We start from the raw sequence: 21,828 nt of genomic DNA on the forward strand, positions 1-21,828 counted from the left end.
CATCTCTCGGGACTACTTACTTAGGAAATCCTAGCTGTGTTTCAGGGAGGTCTAGGGAAAGGGTGGCTGTGACCCTGGGGAGCCAGACCTCAAGGTCGCAGCAGGCACCAGAGGGAGAGGTGGTGATAAAATGGAGGGCAAAGGCAGGGACCCCTGATTTGGTATCCCCTTACCCTCTAGCACTTGTTTTTCCCATGGGCAACTGGGGTGGGTTGTGCTGGGCTCTGTGTACCTCCAGGGGATGGCCTAAGGCCTTTCTAATCCAGGGACTGGGAGATCAGAGTACCCATCTTAAAAGCGGGGGCACGTCCAAGGCCGAGGAGATGGTGGCCAAGGCCTCAGGGGAGGAGGGGACCTCAAGTTTTGCAGGGGACACTGGGGAGACTCAGCTCCCCGGGGGCTCCCCACCTGCCCGGCCTGGGGAGCCATACCTTTCCGGACACTACCATCGGCACAGGCATAGTCCCCAGCGCTGAGCAGGAAGCAGGCGGCTGCCTTCTTGTTTTTGTCTCGGGGGCCAGAGCGTCGCAGGGCCCGGCGCTCCTCAGGGGTGGGGGCAGAGGCCAGGGGCTGGGTGAGGCCAGCTCCCTCCTCATCTGACAGCACCGCATTGGCATCACCGTTCTGCTTGGAGTCTAAAGGGGGGCAGACAGAAAGGAGGCTGTGTGAGGGGCTGCCCAGGCCTTCCCCAAGGGCTTGCCTGGGGTCTCAGATCCCGGACCGAGAGTGTCACTTCCCCGACCCAGGGGGCCTGGCATCTGCCTGGGAGGGCCGGGGGCAGGGGGCAGGGAGAAGGGGGCAGGGGGCAGGGAGAAGGGGGCAGGGGGCAGGGGGCAGGGGCCCTGCCTCCTTCTCAGCCTTGGCCTAGCATCTTTCCCAGGACACGGACTTACAGATACCCAAAGCAGGGGTTCCTAAAATCTGTCTGCTGTGGGCTGCTCCAAGGGATTAGCCTGAGGCAGGTGGCAGACTGCTTCCTCCTTGGGTCTGGCTCAGGCTGACACTTGGATGAGTATGCATTCCGTCAGAGAACTCCTGGCTTGCTGGGATGAGGGCTGGCATTGTCAGGGTTAAACCGAGAAAGTGGCTTCCTCGGCCATCTCCCTGGGCCCCCTGAAGGCAGTTACTCTTGTTTACTGGGCATCGAAGACAGAGTCGAGTACTTGAAGGATTCAGAGCCCTCTTCTTGGGGCTCCCCTGCCTGGGGAAGACCCTGAACTGGAGATGCTCCAGTGCAGCTCCCACTGCTGTGGGCTTCTAGCCCCAAACCCCCGGCCTCCGTCAGGCAGCAGCACGGGGGTGCCCTCAGCTCTGGAGAGGGGCCCGCTCAGTCTAAAGGCAGTGGCCTCGGCATCGGCCACAAATGCCCTGACCATGGCCAAACGGTTAGGGTCAGGCTGAGGCATAGCTGACGGGGCCATGGTAAGTGTGCATTGAGGAGCTGGTGCTGGGCCTTAGCCATTCTGACACTAGGTTTCCCTCTGAGCTCTGAACGGGCCTCGGGGTACAGCTGAAATCCCCTGGGGCACTGGCTGGGAGATTTACATTCAGGGATCAGGGAAGGGGTACCACTTTGGTGGGGGAAAAGGGGGGAGCCTGAGGGGTCCTGTTCCATCAAGGTCTCTGGAAGACCCAGGCCCCCAAATGACCCCACGGAGTGAGTAGCCCCAGCATGTACACCATGTTGGTCCCAACCAACAGGCCAAGTGAGAGTCTCGAGTCAGGCATCCCCCCCGCAGAGGATGAGTCCCACTTTGCCCCCAGAGTTTGGCTGTAGAAGCTACTATCTTTGTCTCCTGGCCCACCCCCAGCTCCCAGGAGGGCTTGGCATCCAAGGGCTCCCCAGACCAGGAATCCCAGACCTCCCTCGGGAGCCCACCGCATATTTAAACCTCAGGTTCCCGCTCTCCATCCTAACTTGAAGTTGCTGCAGGTTAAGCCAATTTCCTTTCCCATCTCTTGACTCGGGTGGAAGCCATCTTCCCAAGGGCAGCCTTTCCCATCCTTGAAGAACAGGTTCTAGGCCCTCAGACCCTCCCCTTCCAGGATGCAGATGCCACTTCTTCCACCCTTCCTTTTCCCCTGCCTGACTCTGTCTGGCTGTTCCCTCTTGGTTCCCTCCCATCCCATGTGAAACCCTGAGCCCAGGACTCAATCTAGTTTGTGCTGAACAGAAGGCAGCCTCCCACTGCTGTTACGTTATCACATTTATTAGGCCAAGAGACATCAGACTCCAGTGTTTGGAAAGAAATGATTCATGCGTTGATGCACCTTGGAAGAACAGCTGTCCCTGCTGTCTAGCTAATAATGACAAGGCCTGGTGCTTGTAAAGTGGCTTTTCCTTCTCAAAGCCCTCTCACATCTGTCATTTGTTTGGGTCTCATCAATGTCTTGGGAGTAGGAGATCATTCCCATTTACCAGGTGAGGATCAGAGAGGGTAAGTGACTGGCCTCAGGTCACACAGCACAGCAGCCAAAGTGGTACTGGAATTTACAACCCCATGCACTGCCCATCACAGCCTAAATTGAGTGGGACATTCACTCCCCAAACCCCGACGTTCAGAAAGCTACTGGAACACCAGAAGATAGAGATGGGCCTCAATACTTTGCACTGTTAAAGGCACATCTTATCCTCAGGGAAGCCCAGAGTAGTAAAGCACAACCCCAAATTCCAAGGGCCTTAGTTCATCTGGGGACTCCCTGGGCCACGGGAGGAGAGGTGGCTTTCCTTCCCAACCCCCAATCTCACCTGCCCGTTTCCTCTCAACCATACCCTCTTCTGGGGCAGGGGGACTGGTGTCACTGTAGGTGCTGTCCCGGGGCGAAGTCTCCTCAGACTTGCAGTAGATGGGTGACTCAAGATGGGGCGGCCGGGGCACATGCTTCTTTCTTTTCTTAGGCAGCTTCTGCTTGGCCATGGCCAGGGAGTAGTACATGCCGAAGTTGTTGACAATGACCGGCACAGGCATGGCGATGGTGAGCACGCCAGCCAGTGCACACAGCGCCCCCACCAGCATGCCTGACCAGGTCTTGGGGTACATGTCCCCATAGCCCAGCGTCGTCATGGTGACCACCGCCCACCAGAAGCCGATGGGGATGTTCTTGAAGTCGGTGTGGTCATTGCCCCGCGGGTCGGAGGGCCTGGCGCCAATGCGCTCGGCATAGTAGATCATGGTGGCGAAGATGAGCACCCCCAGGGCCAGGAAGATGATGAGCAGCAGGAACTCGTTGGTGCTGGCGCGCAGGGTGTGGCCCAGCACGCGCAGGCCCACGAAGTGGCGCGTGAGCTTGAAGATGCGCAAGATACGCACGAAGCGCACGACGCGCAGGAAGCCCAGCACGTCTCGGGCTGCCTTGGAGGACAGGCCGCTCAGCCCCACCTCCAGGTAGAAGGGCAGGATGGCCACAAAGTCGATGATGTTGAGCAGGTTCTTGACGAAGTCCAGAGTGTCCGGGCAGCACACGATGCGCACCAGGAACTCCAGCGTGAACCACAGCACGCACACCCCCTCGATGTACGTCAGGATGGGCTCTGTCTCCACCTCCCGCCGAAAGTGCACGCTGGTGGTGTTCCCTACCCGGTGGATCTCGGTCACGTTGCGGTCGATGTTAAAGGCCTCGTGGGTCTCCAGGCAGAATGTGGTGATGGAGACCAAGATGAAGAAGAGAGAGGCGAAGGCCACCACCTGCGAGGCAAGGAGGAGAGCGGGGTGGCTGTCAGGGCAGGGGGAAGGGGGTGGGGGGGTTCTCTTGTGCACGGGGGTGGGAGGGGTGGGGCAGGGGTGACCAAGCAATTGTTAGGTGGCGAGAGGCAGGATTAAGGTACACAGTAGGGGCTGAAACCCCCTCCCTAGACGGTCTCTATCCATCTGCTTGGGTGTTTTAAGGTAGTACTTCCCAATCTTTGTCCTGGTACACAGAAGATCGCAAGATAGTCAAGTGGGGGGCGCTTGGGTGGCTCAGTGGGTTAAGCCGCTGCCTTCGGCTCAGGTCATGATCTCAGGGTCCTGGGATCGAGTCCCGCATCGGGCTCTCTGCTCAGCAGGGAGCCTGCTTCCCTCTCTCTCTCTCTGCCTGCCTCTCCGTCTACTTGTGATCTCTCTCTGTCAAATAAATAAATAAAATCTTTAAAAAAAAAAAAAAAGATAGTCAAGTGGACCAGGAACAGTAGCTGCCTGGCCCCGCCTCCTAAGCGGCCCCGCCCCCTGCCCAGCTCCGTGCTCTGCTGTCCCGTGGTGCCTCAAAGCTTCCCAAACTGTAACCGGTATATAAACCATCTGGGAATCTTGTCAACATGTGATTCTGATTCAGGAGGTCAAGGGCAGGGCCTGTGATTCTGCTTTTCTAAGAAACTCTCGCGTGAGGCTGCTGGTCCACAGACTACACTTGGAGGAACCAGACTTTAAGACAGTGGTCCTCAAAGTGAGGCCCAAGACCAGCAGCAGCATGGCCTGGGAACTAGTTAGAAATGCAAATTCTCCAGCCCTGCGTAAACTTACTGAATGAGACATACTGGGGGCAGGGCCCCCATAATCTGTTTTAACAAATCTTCCAGGTAATTCTGATGCACGCTAAGCTCTGAGATCTGCTGCTTTCAGGGATATGCCCAGAGACAGGGGGCTGGTGGGAATGACCGTGTCCTCTCTCTGCCAGCTGAGTCTTTAAGCTCCAGCCATGACCCACCCCCACCTCCTTAGGCCCCAGGTACTAGCCCCCCTCCCCTGCCTCTCAGTTTAGAATGTCTCAGACAGTGAGAAGCATCTGAAGGAAGACAGCATGCTCCATGGCAGGAGACAGGGGGAGACAGCTCAGAATAAACTGAGCTCCAACAAAAAATAAACTGCACCCATTGGGATCGGAGTGTGGCAGCGGCTGGTCCGGACAGCTGCTGGGATCTCAGCTAGAACGATGACAGCAGCGCTCAGCAGAGGTCTAAGTGTCCAATCATTATGAATGGAGAGGAAATGCATGTGTAATAACACCAATTAGGGAGCCTGCATCTGTTATTCACCACTGTCAGGGTACCTGTTGCCAAGGTCTACGCCCCCTGCTGCTGCCCACCCTCCCCGAACAGAGGGCTCTACTTCAAACAGGTGCATGAGGAAGGACTGTGGCCCCTCAACCACTTGGCAACCTCCACGCCTGCCCTGCCCTGATTTCCACCTGACTATGGCATTGCCTCCTGTGTCTCGGAGATGCTTTGCTCCCTGAGAGTCTGCGCTGGAAGGGAGAGAAGGCATGCCTTGCTCTTACTTCTGCTGAACACCAATGGGAGCTCCTACAAGGGGAGCTGGGAAATAGAAGCAGCAGCATCTCCGGGGCTTCTGAAGCAGGAGCGAGTCTGAGGAGAGAACTTGGGAATGAACATTCATTAGCTGTCTATTCCGTCCTGGCATGGCTGGGTACGGGTACATGTTACCGCCTTCAGTCCCCCCGTGACCCTATGATGACGTAAGCCTCGTCATCTCACATCAAGGACGGGGAACTGAGCATCAGAGAGGTTCTGTGCTTGCCTGAGGTAACACAGCCTGGAAGGGGTGGAAACCACACTTGAACTCACCACGGTTTAACTTCAGAGGCTGTACTTTCTCTTTACAACACACTGTCTTCACCACCTCCTGGGCAGGATCGATCAGTTCACAGACCCAGGAAAGTCTTCTCTGAACCGTCAGCACTGCCCCCAGCCAACTCCCTGATGAGTGCTACTTCAACCTTAGGGATGTGTACCTTTGGATTAAGACAGACACCCATCACACTAAGATCTCTTGTGTGTTACCCTTGAATAGGGACAAGTTGATGAGATCAGCGAGGAATGAGAAGGGAGGTGGCAGGCCACAGATAACACTTCCCCTCCTTGAATAACTTTGCCTGGAGCTTCTCCTGTCTCCTGCTTTCCTGTAAAGTTAAATTTCAACTTCCTTTTCTGACCTCATTTTACTTCCATGAGCAATGGGCTGGCCAGGCCATACAGGTTATGTGGGCCTTAGGCAAATGGCTCCAGCTGCGGGCTCTCCATGGCCATCCAGAGACGAATTGGTGGAGGGACCTGTCTGGTGGCGGTGGGGATGCTGGGAACCCAGAGTCCCGGCACTGCCCACTCCCCCATCCCCAGAAGCAGAGGAGGTTGGGGTAAGGGGCGGGGCCAGCATATCCAGGCTCTGCCAGGGAGCATGGGAAGCGGGAGCTCGCTCTCTCCGATCGCTCTCTCCGAGGAAAAGTTAGCCAGGAGAGTTGGCCCGCCTGGGAGCTGAGCATGAAGTTAATTAGTGATTTGGAAAAACAAGTTCAGGAAGAGCTGCCAAGGGGCTGAGCAGAGGGCACAGAGAGGGGGGAAGGGACGGAGGCCCATGTGCCCGGCTCCTTTCAAGTTCCTTCCTCCTCCCATGTTAGGGAACAACTCCCTGAATTCCCGCAGTATTCACTCACTTTCACTGTGTTTTTAAAACACAAAACTCTTGGGGCACCTGGGTGGCTCAGTGGGTTAAGCCGCTGCCTTCGGCTCAAGTCATGATCTCAGGGTCCTGGGATCGAGTCCCGCATCGGGCTCTCTGCTCAGCAGGGAGCCTGCTTCCCTCTCTCTCTCTCTCTCTCTCTGCCTGCCTCTCTGCCTACTTGTGATCTCTCTCTATCAAATAAATAAATAAAATCTTTAAAAAAAAAACAAAACACCACAGAACTCTTTATCTATTTACTCCTACCACTCACCTCCACCCTCCCTAAAGATGGGGCAGGCAAAGGGTAGCCACCCACATGTGCCCATTTCTCAGGGCAGCAGACACATGGGAGAGGGCAAATGACTGGCTCAGAATCGAACTGAGGTCACGTCTCCTGCCTCTCAGCTTAGAGTTCTTTCCACTTGGCCCTCTAACCAAACAAGTAGGGACGGTCCACTCCTCCTTGGTAACCCCTTCATGTGACCGCTCCAGGGCTGGCAGGCGGCGCCAGGCAGGGCCCAGAAAGCCGTCCCTCCCTGAGGAGACAGACAGACCTGAGGCTGAGCCATGACAAATGGAGGCATCTGGGCTCTGGCCACGTTGCCCCAGGTGAGTCCCAAGGTTATGGGTCCCCCTTATGGACCCCAGTTATTCTTTTCTCCCCTAAGTTATCCCCAAACTGAACTATTTCCTAAGTGTTGGTCCTAAGCAAACTCAATCAAGGCCCTTCACCAGGTCTTCCCCTCTGGCAGTAGGGACACTGCTTTTTTTTTTTTTCTCCCACTCTCTTGATTGAGGGTTTTGGGGGACAAAAAAGGGCCAAGGAAGGAGATAGTGGCTGCAAAAATCACCCCATTTAGGCATCAAGGCCTGGAGCTGGAGCCCTCTGAGCAGCCCTTACAAGGCCATCCTGGACAGCGAGCCATGAGCACTGGCACCTCCTCCTGATCGGCCCCTGCGGACCAGAGAGCCAGTGCAAGGAGCTAAGTTGCCCTGGGGTCAGACAACCTAGGTCTCTCCCCCGGAATGGTGTGCTTTGTACCTGTCTCTTCCTACAAAATGGGGACACACTAGAGCCCACCTCGTGGTGTTACTGAGGGACTAAAGGAGCTTCTAATGGCAAATGTCTGGCACACAGTATGTGCTCAGTAAGACAATGACAGAGCCGAGGTGTGGGGGCCTCCACAGACCCCTGCCTGCAGCTTCTGACAGCAGAGCTGGATCTGGAGTGAGAAAAATCACAAAATCCCTGCTTTCTAAAAGCAAAGGGTCCTGGAAGCTCCTCCCTTTCTGCTTTTTACAACCGAAGAAACTGAGGCCAGGGGAGGAGTGACTCGCCTTGGTTGCCATGGCAGAAGCGGTCAGTTCTTTCTAAGACCTGAGGACACGGGGCGTAGATTCTGCTGGAAGACAAAACTGCCCAAGCGGAAAACCGCTTGTGTGAACTGATCTGGCCAGCAGCTACTCTGTCCCTGCTGGAAGGCTACAGGGCGCTCTCACCATCCTGGACAGGAAGTTCCTAGCAGGAAACCTAGAGGAAACTAGAGGTTCCTGTGCAGGAAAGCGCTGCTCCTTCTAGCTTCCTGCTCCCCCGGGACCCCACATGGCTGGTGCAATATCCTCTTAGGGACCCGCTGGTCTGGAGACCCAGGTGCTTCAGCTGGTGGATCAGCTCTCTTAGTCTCCTTCACCGAACTCATCCTTGAGATAGTTGGTGGTGGAAATCTAAAGTCCCACACTTCTGGGTCCAAGTTGGGGTCTGCTGCTGACTGCCTGAGGGACCTTAGGCAAAGTTCTTAACATCTCTGAGCCTTCATATCTTTGCTCATAGAATGGAAACTGAGTGCCTACTACGTGCCAGACAATGTTTTGGGTGCTGGAGAACAGCAGGAAACAAAATAAACACCCCTGTCCCTTAGGCCTTACATTCTAGTAGAAGGAAACTGTTAACAAATTAGTAAACTATATCATATGCCAGCTGCTCTAAGTGTTAGGAAGAAAAACAAGAGTCAAGGGGGTAAGGAATATGAGGGTGAGGGAAGCATTTCAAATTGGGTGATTAAGTCAACGCCTCAGCCAAGGTGACATCTAAGCAGACATCTGAAGGAGTGAGGGAGGGGGTTATGTGAAGGCCCAGGGGAGCTCAAGACACAGAGAGAGCAAGCAGTGCAAAGGCCCTGAGGCTACAGTGTGCTTGATGTGTTGAGGGGATGAGACCAGTGCCCACCTGATGAGCTGTTTTAAGGATTAAAAGAAACGATATTTGTAAAACTCAGCACAGAGCCTGGAGTGTCTCAGGAATCTGGCACAGGCTGGGTCGGGGTGGGGGGGGGCTAGGGGGGAGGTGACAGACACCAGTCATTGGGAACTGAATACAATCAGCGGGGGCAGGGGAGGGGAGCCCAAGGAGAAAGGGCCAAGGAGACAGATGGACAGATAAACATAAGAAGACTCATGCCCAAAACCTATATTAAGGATGAAGTGTAGGAGAAGAGAAATTTGAGAACACAGCCAAAGATGCTTGCAGACGAATATCTGTGGGGATGGAATGAGGAGTTGAAGCTTCCGGGGAAGTGAGATCCTAGTGCCCAAGCAGAGCTGCAAAGGGAGCAGCAGGCAGCCCCTGGGGGCTCAGAGGAAGGCAAGGAGAGAGAGTCTGCCAGGGAAGGCATCTCTGCTGTACCTGGGCTCCTGAATGAGGGCCTGCCCTGTTAGGTCCAGGCCCAGCCTACATACCCCTGCTCCTCTCCCTTCACGGGCTCCCCTAGAAGCAGACCCTGGCCCCGGGACCTCCCATTCTGTTCCAGGGGGCCAGAGCCAGCCTTTACCCATGCCTACCTCCTGTCAAGCCAGCACACAGGGCTTCTCAGAGCCTCCAGGGTGCCGAGAGCTGAGGAGTCCGGCCCCAGAAGGAATTCAGTCCAGCCAGGCTCACCGGCCAAGAACTTATCCAACCAAATGCAATTCCTGGCTATAGCCTCTCCATGTTCTATGCTGTCCCATCTCTGTCCAGGCTGGTCCCCTGGCCAGGAAATTCACTCCTTCCCTAACTCTGCATGGTTAAGCGCTACCCACATTGAAAAACTTATTTATTTATATATTTATTTATAGCCTGCCTCCTTCTAAAAATTATTTAAGGGAACTAAGTCATTATCCTGCAGGGCCTATCCAGCTTATCTTCTGCTTCCTCGGGGAAGCTTCCCCGCCTGCCAACGCTCTCCCCCGCCTCGCCTCACCTCACACAGGACCGGGATTTATCGCTTTCTCCTCGCACCTCTTGGACTTCATTTTTTAAGACTCCTGTGGCACCTCTCATGATCTTTCTTGCATTATTATTACTATTCCTCGTCACCTAATTTTCCTCAGCTGCCATCTACTCCCCCTGACCTAGCTCTCTTCAGGAACAGGGACCACATCTGACTCATCTTTATATTTATAGGGCCCAGCCTGATGTCTGGCATGTAGTAAGTACTCAATAAATGTTTCCTGAATGCCTGGAGCCAAGGTGACTGCCTGCTTCCTCTCCTGGAGCCTGTCATGAGGAGACATGGTCAGCCCCACTAACTGGGGCTAGAGGTGACAGGTATGCCCAGCACTACCTTTAAGCACGTGGGCTCTCAGACTCTGTGGCTTTCCAGGGTCGGCCAAGACCACTGCCTGATGGAGCCCTGTGCCAGGGGCTGGGTCACTATCACCCAGCCTGAAAAAAAAAAAAAAAAAAAAGCAACCTAGCGGGGAGCTGGGCCAAAGGTTGTGGTGGGCTGGCTGGTGCCCAGCATGTCAAGACAGCACTGTCCACGGGTGGACGCCAGGGGCCTGGGGACTCCCCATTCCCCAGCCCCAATTGCCTGGCTCTGTTCCTGTCTGTTCTTCCCCCATTGCCCCAAATTAGCCCAAGTTTATTTTAGCCCCTCCCCCACTTAACACCCCACCCCAAATGGTGACAAAGAGAAAACACCTCATTATCCGGAGACAAGATGTTCAGAGGCAAATGTTGGTCTGTTGAGAACAGAAAAGAAAAACACAAAACAAACCCAGGAGGAGACTGGGAGGCTGCCTCAGGGCAGGGCAGCCACAGGCCTGCAGACTTGGCCTGACACCCCTCCTGCTCCCCAGAAGGCGCAGGCTGGCACTCCCTTCCTAGAGGGCTGGGGAAGACAGGGCAGCCAGCCTCCCAGGCTTGGCTTCCTGGCTCTCCCGAGCCCAGCGGTCTTGGAACCAGAGGGTCCTGCCCACCGACCGGCTAGTCCCAGGCAATGTCCGGGCCAGAGAGGCAGGGGGTCTTCTGAAGGGAGGAGCAGGAACAGAGCTCTGCATTTCTTTCCAAGAAACCCTGTTTCGTTCCCCTGCCTGGGCCAGGGGACACCTAGTCTCCTCTCAGAACTAAGTCCCCTTTCTTTTTATTGAAGTCCCACAGTGAGAAAAAAAATAGAGAGCAAGATCAGAGGCAAGCAATTCTAAGGAGTGAGGGGATGGGAGCTTTAGTCTGGAGGGAGAAGTGAGGGGACAGGTAAGAGGAGAGAAGGCCCCCTCTGGGGCCCGCAGAAGTCAGAGGCCTTCTGCAGATGTGGTACAAACACAGACATGGGTTCACCAGATCTGGGTTTGGAGCCTAGTTCTATGGCCAGCTGTGTGACCTTGGACAAGTCCCTGTGGGCCTCAGTTTCCTTCACTGTAGACTAAGGTGAATGATCCTGGCTCACATGGGACATATGAGATTTGAAAGCAGGGGTGACAGCCCCTGACATGCGTGGGGGCTGAATCCAGGTGAAAACCCAGCTCCAGCTGCCTCTCTGGGGCAACAGGGACCCTTGGGTCACATCCTCTACTCAGAAGGGAAACGTTATGGGAAAACTAACCCAGGTATGGATTTAGCCACAGGAGATGACTATCCTTCTCAACAGAGCTGATAACTGAGGCAAAGCCAGTCTCACTCCCGGGTCATCAAGAGGTTGGGGGTTCCATTCCTCAGGCCTCCTGTCTGCCCTCAGGGAAAAAGGAAGGCCTATTTTAGCACTCTCAATACTGCCCAAACCCCCACCGGTCCTCCTGAGTCTGGGAAGCCACCAGGCTGCAGCAGAGCCTGGGACAATGAGCCCTGGGCAGGTGGGGACTGGGGACTGGATCAGCCAGTCCATCGTGCCGGCTGCCAGGCCACGGAAACGGAAGCTCTGCAGCGGCTGTCATGGGCCCAGCCCCAGTGAGGGGAGCAGGGCTGAGCACCCTGCCCTGCCTGGAGCCTGCCTGATGGGGAATGGCTCTGCAGGCCAGGCCAGGAGCGAGGCAACAGGCTCCACTCAGTCCACTTTCCATTTGTATCTGTTTTGCTCCTGTCATGGCGTACTCCTCAGATGACCAGCTGCCAAATGCAGAGAGACGTCCGGGGCAGAGCGCTGCTCCACTGCCCTCCCACCTCCAGTGAATGCCCCGGGCCCCGAGGAGGGGAGGTACGCCCACAGACCCAGGGGCCGCTGCTGGAGCGGCTATGGTACCGGCCTGGGGGTAACAGAGTTAAGCAGGGAGGGCACAGCCCCAGAACCTCAGAACACCTTCCAGGCCAGAATAAGGAACAAGCCAGCTCTCCATCTGAAGAACAGCACGTATGACGGAAAGCACATGTGGCAGTCTGAGGAGCGGGGGCCTGGATTCCCAGCGGGCCACTATCTGGCTGTGTCATCTCAGGCAAGCTCTTTACCCTCCTGGGGCCCCAATCCACTACCCGGGGAGGACACCTCCCCCCTAAGTTTCCTGGGAGCACTAGAGCTTAATGCAAAGTACAGTGAAGAGCAGTTACGAATTTTTTGAGATGATGTATTCCCACATGTCTGTCCCAGGAACGGCTGAACCGGAAGGTTTGCCTCCCTCTTGTGCTCCTTAGCAGGGGACAATTCCTCTTTTGGGACAAGTGCCATTAAGCTCCATACAGCTGTTCACATCAGTATTCACAACCAGAAAGCTGGAACCTAGGGAAGATGTCCTGTTTGTGGTTACTTGTATTTGACAACATCTAACACCTCCGAATCCTGTTATCTTCATCACTTCAGTGGGGAGAATTAACCCTGCCTGGTCCAGGACTCCTGACCGCAATGGGAAGGCGCTGGCTGATGGGATTCCGTATCTAGAGGACAAGTATCTTGGGCTCCTGGAGGAACTGAAAGGGCCAGCTAGGCTGAGTTTGCTCAGAGAGCCCCTTGGCTGGCCTGCCCTGGGGTTTGTCAGGCAGAACATAAGCTCACTGACGGAACAGTCCCTTGGAATCCAAAAGAGGAGAACCAGAGAACGTGAAAAGTCCCCCAGAGACCCCAGAATGCCCAGAAATAGGACCTAACTCTCCTAACCACCTCACAGCATTCCTGCCTCCCTGGCTTGTCCCCTTCCCCCCATGTCTATGAAGACTCCTCCCCTAACCCCCAATTTGGAAAGAACCTGAATTCCACACTTGTCACTCTCCCCTAGCACACATAGCCTCGAGATGACAAGAGAAGGGTCAGTGAGGTGCAGGAGAAGTCCCCAGAACTCACAGCAGACCCTGGCCAGGCCATGCCCCGGGCCCTCACCTTCTGAGCTGATCTCAGGACTGTAACTCATGACTGCAGGAAAAGAAACAAAGGCAGTTCCCCAACCACCCCCCACCCCCCAGCTGGCTTCACTCTCAGTCCTGAGAAAGTTCTCTGCCCACCAGGGGCCTCGCCGGGGGATGCCTGCAGCCCCAGCCTTATAGGCCTCCACCATGGGGACCTCTGTTCCTCCCAGGCAGGAGCTGCTTCTGCTGGTCTGGCATTGACGCCAGCCTGGCCCACCGAGCAGTCTCATTTCGGTCTCCCATCCTCCCCTGGGTGGGGAAGTGGAACTTTTCCTTCCATGACTAGGCTGAGGCCCAGCCCAGGAGGTGCTGGGGAGGGTGACAGGGCTCTGAGACTCATTAACAGGACAACTGGGGATGCCAGAAGTGAGGACCAGCTTCCACAGCAAGACCCGAACCCCACACCCAAAACATGTTGTTCTTTCCTGTCTCCCAGGCAGACCCCAGCCAGGCTTCAGGCTGCCAACCATGAAGCCAGACAACAGCCTCCAGGGTTCTCTTTTTTAAAAGAATCTTAAAGCCATCCTTCAGGAATTTTCTTTTTTTAAAGCTCTCCAAACAGATCTCCGTCCCTCCACCCCCTTTCACCTAAGGGGGTTGGGAGAAACTGGACTGACTTGGGGAGGGGGTGGTGGGAAGGGACTAGACCTTGCCTAGATCAACCTTGTCATCCCCCTTGTCCCCCCATATACCCATTTCAAGCAGTAACCTGAACCAGGGTTTTCTGGGAAGCCAATCGGTGCTGCAGCAGGAAGAAAAGAAGTGGCAGCACATCTGGGATCATCGCAGGCAGCCTGTGGCTTGCCACTGACCACGGGAGCCTGCAGCGCCGGGAACATTAGTCCCTCGCTGTCCAACTGAAGCCAGGCCATCCCAGGTGACCCAGAAGCCTTAGGGGCATGGCACGAGGCAGACATCTTGACTTATCTCCCTGAAAAAAAGGGTTCTCCAGAAACCTTGATGAGAGGACTGGGTTCTGGTCCCAGCTCCGTCTGTCACGGGCCGAAGCTGGCATCCCCTTTGCAAAACTCATACTTCATAGCATTCAGAGGTACCACGAGCATTTAAAGGAGGTGGCCTGCCACAGAGTAGGCCCTTAACACACCCCGTTTTCTTCCCCCCAAAACCTGCCTGCCTCAGGCAAAAGGCCTCATTCCAGCTCTCCCGGACGCTGGCCCTGTGGAGGAGCGGAGAGGTCAATGAAGACAGGCAGCCTGCACTCAAAGAAGGGGGTGGAAGAGCTCAGCTAAGGGTACCCCACTCCCTCTGAGGGGATGCGGCAAAGCAGGCAGCTGGGACGAGGTCCAAGTGGTAAGTCAAGTGTGTGCAATCTCCTGGTGAGGCGTGCAGGAGAGAGGCTGTGTGGGGGGAGTGGGGGGCGGGTTGTGAGTCCCCTGGGGGCCCAGGGAAGCCGGAGGGAATTGGGAGGGAGAGAGAGGCCAGGTAAATCAGTCTCTGCCGGCCCCTCCCGGCCCCTATCCCCACCGCCACGGGCCCCCTTGCACCCCTGAGAGGAGACCCAGGCTCCTGCCACTCACCCTGGCCGCCCGGGAGGAGTAGGGATCCTCGAAGAGCGCCCACATGCGGGGCTGCCAGCCACGGCAGCCCCCGGACCCGGCGCCAGGGCCCGCACCTCCCTCGTGGGGCCCCAGGCGCTGCAGGGCCAGCTCGCGCTCCTCGTCGCCGGCCTCATCGCCCGTCCCCGCGCCGCCACCGCCGCCTCCGTCCGGGCTCTCGAAGATATCGAGCGCCTCCTCGGCGTCGCGGTGCTGGCGGTAGGTCATCCAGCAGCAGGGCTCCACATCGGTCTCGTCGATGCCCCAGAAGGTGAGCTCCTCCTCGAAGAGCGGCCCGCACACGTCGGCGGGGCAGTGCAGCTTGCCGGTGCGGTAATAGTTGAGCACGTAAGCAAAGACGCCTGGGTGCCGGTCGAAGAAGAACTCGCAGCTCCCGCCGCCGCTGCTGCCGCTGCTGCCTGCACCGCCGCCATCAGACTCGGGCCGGCCCCCGCCGTCAGGATCGGCCAGCCAGGCGAGGCGGGTGCCCGGTAGGGTGCGCAGGGTGCTGCGGTAGGTCTCATGTCGCGTGCCGCCCACGTTGATGATGATCTTCTCCGACGCCTCGCCCTTGGCCATCTCCTCCTTCAGACATGTTTTGGACGGAGGCTTGTTCCCCGACTTGCGCCCACGGTAGGAGGAGACACACACCGAGCTGATCATAAGAAGCGCTGCAGGGCTTCGGCTTGGGGCGGCCGCTGCCCTCTAAACACCCTTCCCGAGGAGGCAGCGTCAGACGGGGGAGGGGGAGGAGGCGAGGAGGAGGCAGGAGGCGGCGGCGGCCCCCTCTGCGGCTTGGCCCTGCCCCTGCCTCCCCCCCGGGGCGCCGAGCAGGAGGAGTTGGGTTTCTCGGGTGCACAGGTGGTTGGGGTTTGGGCAGGCAGCTTCGGCGAGGAGGCAGGGAAGAAAAAGGCTAGCCGAGGACCCGGGCGAGGGGCCCGGGGAGGCAGGGGCAAGCACACACCTCCCCTGCTAGGACTGGACACTCAGACGCTCGGGCTCTGGACACGCCCCCCCTTCACCCCCAGAAGGCGAGTTAGCGCACAGTCCAGGCGCACTGTGAGGGTCCGGGGAGCGCGCGCGCGCGCGCTCACACTCACACGGGCCACCCTCCGGCTCTCCCACACCGTGCCGAGTCCCGGGAGCCGCCGGCTTCCCCGCGGCGGCGGCAGCGCAGCAGCAACAAGTTCTCGGAGCGGCTGCCGGGGCCGGACCAACGCTCTCACGGCAGCCGGAGCTCCGCGGGCCCGGGATGCTTGCGGTCAACACGCGGCGGCGGCGGCGGCATGTGGCCTCTTCCCCCCATTCATAAATCCAGCGCAGGGCTCCGAAGGCGGGCGGGGCTGAGCAGAGCGCGGCGTTTAGGCGGGCGGGGGCTGCGCAGGGCGAGGCAGCCCCAGGAAAACAAGCGCGCCCGCAGGAGCGAGCCTCCGGTCCTGCGTCCGCCGCTCAGCAGCGGCTGGGAGCGGCGCTGGGCTGGCGCTGCGCAGCGGGGGCCGTGCTGGGGCGGGGGGGCCTCAGACGGGGCGTCCTGCGCAGCGCCGAGCCTGAGGGGCGGAGCCGCTCCGGGGCGCAGGGTTCTGGGCTCCGGCGGCCGAGCGGCCAAGGACACCTGCAGGCTTCCCAGGCTGCGCCGATCAGGAGCTTCAGCGCAGCGCCCCAGCGCCGGGCTCCTGCGATCTGGCGGCGCTGGGAACCACGCCATCCGCGCGTCTGCCCATCTCCGGGCGGGGTGCCGGCCTTGGCTCGCGACAGGAGGTGGGCGAAAGGTGGCCTAAGGGTAGAGGAGCCTTGGCGCCGGTAGGCTGGGGCTTAAGGGGGGCTCTCGATCTCCCTCCGGCGATGGTAGCGTATGCTACTCTTCGCTGGCGCCTTTTCCTCCCGGCCCCGCCTCGCCCGGGCGCGCCCTCCGCGGGGTGGGGTGGGCGGGGCGCGGCGCGGGGCCGACCGGGCTCGCTGCAGGGCCCCGGCGGCCGCAGAGCTCAGCCTTCCTCCGCGGAGCCGAGCGGAGCCGAGCCGAGGCGCGTAACCCCCTCGCCGCCAGCGCCCAGCCTGGCGCGCCGCCCCTGCGCGCCTCCGCCACCGTCCTCCCCCCACCCCCCGCCCCCATCGGCCCGGCTCCCCGCCTACCCCCGGCCCCACAGCTCCTCCCACTGCAGCCTCGGTGACACCCAAGTGCTCGAGGCTCCTGACCTCTAACCCCCGCCCGTCCCTTCTGGCTGCTTTGGTCTCCCCCTGCCCACTATTGTTGCGGTTTCATTGCGACGGACTGGAGAACGGGGAAGAAAGGGAGTGGAGAGACGGTGTCGCGAGGAAGAGGCTGCCCTCTCCTGTCCCAGACACCCTGTTGGGACTTCCTGACCACCCCGCCCCCATCTTGCGCCTCCGAGGCCCAGCTAGGCCCAAGATGCCTGTGGCCTTGGTACTGTCTCTGTCACCGTGGAATGTGAGACCTGGGGGCCTTGCGGAGAGAATTGGCTCCTGGTCTGGGCGGAAGAAAACCTGAGCTCTGGCACCCATGGGTATGGAGTGTGTCGGCCTGAAAGATCATTAGGTTAAAGGCGTGGCTCCTCCATGCCCTGGAAGCACCTAGATAGTGCCCCCGTGCCTGCCTTGCGACCCCCTCCTGATTCTGTGTTGCTTTACTCATTCTAATTTGTCTCATCTCCCCTCTGACCCTGAGGTCTTCCAGACCCTGCTGCTTTTTCATCTTGATAGCTCCCACAGTGCCTGCCTCTGAAAACCTCTTTGCTAAGTGATTGAGAAGCTTCCATACCCAAAACATTAGGCTCCAGCCGGATGTTACTGGCCTCATCCCAAGAGCAATTTCCAGATTCATCTGTTTTTATTTGCTTTTGAGTCCAGAGCCTCTTCGACATCTTTATGTTAACACTCATTTTTTTCTTACAGCTTGAGGCAGCCTCCATGTCCATCCGGGTGACTAAGGAGGATTTTAAGGCCAAACTGCAAGGTGATGGACACTTGGTCTGGACACCTGTGCACCACCCAACTTCCAGATCAGGCAGTACCCGGTTATTCGGAAAACAAGACAAGGGCTTGGGTGTGCTCCTAGGAAAAGTTAAAAGCTCAATGCAGATGCCAAGGGTTGTCTGCAAAAGTATCATTAATGAGGTCAGAAAACCAGAAGGATCGTGGTCTTTGATGATCTGTACTAATATGCAGGGAAGGTGGGTACCATCTTGGACTGTGGCCAGAAACATACATTTGCCAGCACCTCTTATGTGTCCGGTCCCTAATGTCTGCATTTCAGAGTTTGGCTGGCTTTGATTTTGCTGCAGCAAAGAAAAAATATCCCAAGTGTGACTGGGAAGAGGCGACCCAGGACTGAACAGAAGCTGGAGTGAGAAAGGAAGAGTCATAGCAAGCACTTTAAAAGAACTGACCATGATGAATGGCTTTAACATGCTGTCTGGGTGTGTCCTGGCAGAGGGGGTCTCACCCACTTGCATTTTTCAGGCTGGCTGAGTTCAGTCATTCTAAGAAGAGAGAGAAACTGATGGGAGTGGGATGGGAGTAATGGGGGGGGGGGGGAACAATCCTAGCATCCCATAGCCGAGTCATTTATTCATCCAGTAAATATTTCTTGAGTACCTACTGTGTACCAGAAGCGGTTCAGGCACTGGAAGTCAAGGAATAAAATAGCCCTCCCCACCCCTGCCCCCACCAGATCCCAGCAAATCTTTGCACTCTTGGTTCTAGCATTCTGCAGTGTTTGTGGATGGTGACAAGCATGTGGGGAGATGGGTGGAGGGAGAAAGCTACCAGGCAAATAGAATGCCTGGAGGGAGGGGTGTAGGATCAAAAAGTTGGGGTAGGGGTAGGGGAACCCAGGAAGAGTCAGAGAAAACAGGGGGCCCAGCCTGGGAGAGGGAGGGAGTCCAGGTGCCGGGGGGTTGAGGGTAGTGAGGGGTTGGGAGGGTCCCTGACTCAGTGCACTGACCAGCTCCTAAAGATGGGAGCTCAGCCAGAGGCCTCCAGAGACATCCTCTCCACTTGCTGAAGGCTTTATCCTAGAGCTCTGAACTAATCTGTCACCTGGCCTTTCTGGAATCTTCTGGGGACTTAAAAACGTTGAAGCTGGCATCATAAGGCTCCTCTCCATTAGCTCTGCATGTATGAAGTCATGCTATTTCCCCAAAGTACAGAACCCAGGACGGAGTAGAGAGCCCCCTGCCCAGCCTGCCCTGTGCCAGCCTACTCTGGATGGGTAGGTGCTGCCCCCTGGTGGTGCTAGGAATCCCTGCACCAGACTTCACCACTCCGGGCTGTGGGGATGAGGAGAAAATGATTTACAGGCTTGGGGTAACACCAGATTCTGGGTTTCCTGTCAATTCCCAGTCTACTTCTCCCATCGGAGACTCTGCTTGCTCTTGCCCTATCCCATTCCTCCAAGACTCTGATAACCAACAGGCTTAAGCAAGGTTGTGAAATAGCCAGAGCTGGAAATTCCTAAATCCTCAAGCCTCTTTCCCTCCATCGTCTCCTTTTCACCACTTTCCTTCTCGGGGCCCCAGAGCTGCATCTTGCAGTCAGAAAAGAGCCCCTTTCTGGGCACTAGCTACACTAAAGTGGCAGCCACAGTGGTTCCCCTTACCAGGAATAAAGGGATAGCACAAGAACAGGAAAAGAGGGCAACGTTTGTTCCCAGAATGACACTGATGGGCTGGCAAGCCCCTCAAATAAGGCCCTTCATTGGTCTCTGAGAGCTGAGGTCGTCCCTGCCCACCCAGAGCTGGAGAGCCTGACATCAAAGCCGTTTGCCCTTCCCCTTTCCCTACTAGGGCTTGGAGTGGGGCTCAGCCACTTTGGGGTGACAGGAGCCGTCCAATATCCTTTCCATCTTCCCTTTTTGGACTCTAGTTGTTTTGCAGGGTTCCAGCCATAGCAGCAAGTCCCACAGCTGTCAAGCAAGGATCTCTCCGCTGATACATCTTCCCTTTTTGGCATTCCAGTTCTGGCCAGGGACTGGCCCCTCCTTCCTGAGGCCCAGGTCAAGGAGCCAGCATCCTTTCCCAGCCTACCTGCCCCCCAGCCCAATTAATTGAAAGGCTTTTCAGCCATCATCACTGGCGGGAAGGTGATAGAGCCTTTCCTTCCCTCTAGTGAAGGCACTAAATAAGAGAGGGGGAGGAGGCTGGAAGGTTCCTGTTTGCTTATCAGTTTTTTGAACCCTGCCTCCTGCCCCCACCCGCAGGCAGCCTGCAGAGACTAACAGACTTCAAGTCAAATGCCGAGAGTCTTCCCAAGAGGGGCCTGGGGAGAGCCCAGCATGGAGGACAGCCCTCGGGGCCTTGTGGAGGTCAGCTATAATGGTTCTGCACAGGGGCAGAAGGCAGGGTTGGGTGGCTCTTAAAATCCTATGAAGGTGTATTTGGAACTCAGGAGATGGATTCTGATGTCCCAGCCCTTAAAGGGAAAGGACCAGAAGGGTGCAGGCCAGATGCTCAGGCTTGGCCAAGACTCAAATCTTCATAACTCATAGACTCGGAGTCAGACAGTTGGCAGGGACGGGAGCACCAGCTCCCAGGTATAGTCTTCTTAAGAGATTTCAGTCCTAAGGAGCAGCAGTGAGCTCTGGGAGACTGAACGGGGCCTATGGTTGGTCCAAGGGTAGAGAATGATACGGGATCCCACATGGCCTCTGCCTGTAGGATAGTATTCATGGGAGTCACAGGACCAGGGCCAGCTAAGTGGACCCCCAGAGCCCTCTTTACTCAAGGCTGCTGGGATAGAGACCCAGTCTTCAACCAGAGAAAGCGGGTGCGGGTGTGTTCATATGCGTGCACGTGCGTGCGCGCGCGCGCGCACACACACACACACAGACACACTAGCTCAGGGCCCAGTTGGCAGGACTTCTTGGCACTCAGCATTTCTCCGTCTAGAAAAGTACAGATTCCTCCCACCTGGGCTAAATTCCAACAAAACTGGTTCATTCCATTAGACTGGTTAATTAGTTATGACGGTCCCACTGCTCCAGCAGTGTCCTAGGGAAAGGGGAAGCCGTTGTCTGGAGAGGCAGACCCAACATTGGCTCCTCTTGGATGCTTATGAAGCCCAGGGATCCCTCCCTGCTTGGGCCAGCCCTGGGAAGAATGGAGAGACCCAGAAGCCAGCCAGCTCTGACCCAGGGAGCTGCAGGGTGGATCTCCACTGAGTCTTTCCGCTCTGCACCTGGCACTTTGGCTGGCATGGAGTAATCTCAATAATGGTTTGTGGTTGAGTGACAGACATCATCTTCTCCCCATTTCCCGGGTCTCCTCCCACATAGGACAATGTCAGTGAAGAATGCACCTGGGTGCCTGATACCAGTGGGTAATGACAGTGGTGGGACCTCCAAGTCAGATTATGACTGCCTACACGAGGCAGATGGCCCCTGCCTGATCCTTATTTGTAAATTCCCAGTGCTTAGCACAATCCTTAGGATTCAGAACACTTAGTTCATGCTTGACGCATGGAACTCATAAGGTAGGATAAGATGCGGGGAAGGTAGAAGCCCTCCCAATCAGAACTTGCATTCTCTAGACTGGGAGTCAAGAAACCCAGGTGTCAGCCCTGGTTCCCCAACCCCCCCACCCCGTTTGCTTGTGGGAATTCTGGGTGGAACTCTTCCCCTCTCTGGGCCTCAAGTTCTCCGATTGTTCTAGAAGGAAGTTGGGCCAGATCATCACTAGGCTTCATGTTCTGGTTATTATCGCTTTGAAGCAAATGTCCCCCAGAATTTAGTGGTGTCAAAATGACAAGCATTTTATTTTGCTCAGGATACTCTGGGGCATCGGGTCAGAAGGGCTCAGCTGGACAGTTCTGGCTTCGGGTCCCTCCCGCAGCTGCAGTCCACGGGGGCTGCTGACCTCTCGAGCTCAGCAGGGCTGCATGCTCACTGTGGCATGCTCCCATGGCTCACAGTAATGGCCGCCTTCAGCTGGGAATTGAGCTGTACCTTTCGACAGAACTGCCTCCAAACACACAACTCCTCTAGCAGTCTCGGGGCAGTTGGACTTCCTACATGGCGGTCAAGTTCCCCTAGAACCACTAACCCTAGAATGCCAGGTACAAGCGGCATGTCTTTTCCTAAGCTAGCCTTGGAAGCCAGATAGCATCACTTCTGCTGTGCTCTGTGGGTCCCGGGAGACGTTTACTCATCCAGATTCAAGGGGAGGAGCACAGACTCCATTTGAAGTATTAAAGGATTAGGGTCATTTAAAAAAATATATTGTATTTATTTATTTGACGGAGA

At 56.8% G+C, this 21,828-nt stretch overlaps 1 protein-coding gene and 1 long non-coding RNA gene across 7 annotated transcripts in view; one reads left to right on the plus strand and one right to left on the minus strand.

Annotated features, from left to right (window-relative positions):
• KCNC4 (potassium voltage-gated channel subfamily C member 4) overlaps nt 1–15,240 on the minus strand; it is a 43,977-nt gene extending 28,737 nt beyond the window's left edge. For all 6 annotated transcript variants that reach the window (XR_007126723.1, XM_047726560.1, XM_047726563.1 and 3 more), the window contains exons 1-3: nt 14,556–15,240; nt 2,750–3,686; nt 432–635 (exon numbers count right to left, since the gene is read on the minus strand). Coding sequence is in view for 5 of the 6 variants with exons in the window: in XM_047726560.1 (XP_047582516.1) it covers nt 432–635; nt 2,750–3,686; nt 14,556–15,236 (1,822 nt within the window). In the remaining variant the exon portion in view is untranslated. The remainder of the gene's footprint in view (nt 1–431; nt 636–2,749; nt 3,687–14,555) is intronic.
• On the plus strand, nt 13,812–17,621 carry LOC125098115 (uncharacterized). The gene is made up of 3 exons (XR_007126724.1): nt 13,812–14,068; nt 14,158–14,328; nt 17,484–17,621. It is a non-coding gene; the product is annotated as an uncharacterized LOC125098115 (long non-coding RNA).
• Nucleotides 17,622–21,828: the final 4,207 nt, after the last annotated feature.

This window comes from Lutra lutra, chromosome 4 (genome assembly GCF_902655055.1).
Source record: "Lutra lutra chromosome 4, mLutLut1.2, whole genome shotgun sequence".
NCBI lineage: Eukaryota > Metazoa > Chordata > Mammalia > Carnivora > Mustelidae > Lutra > Lutra lutra.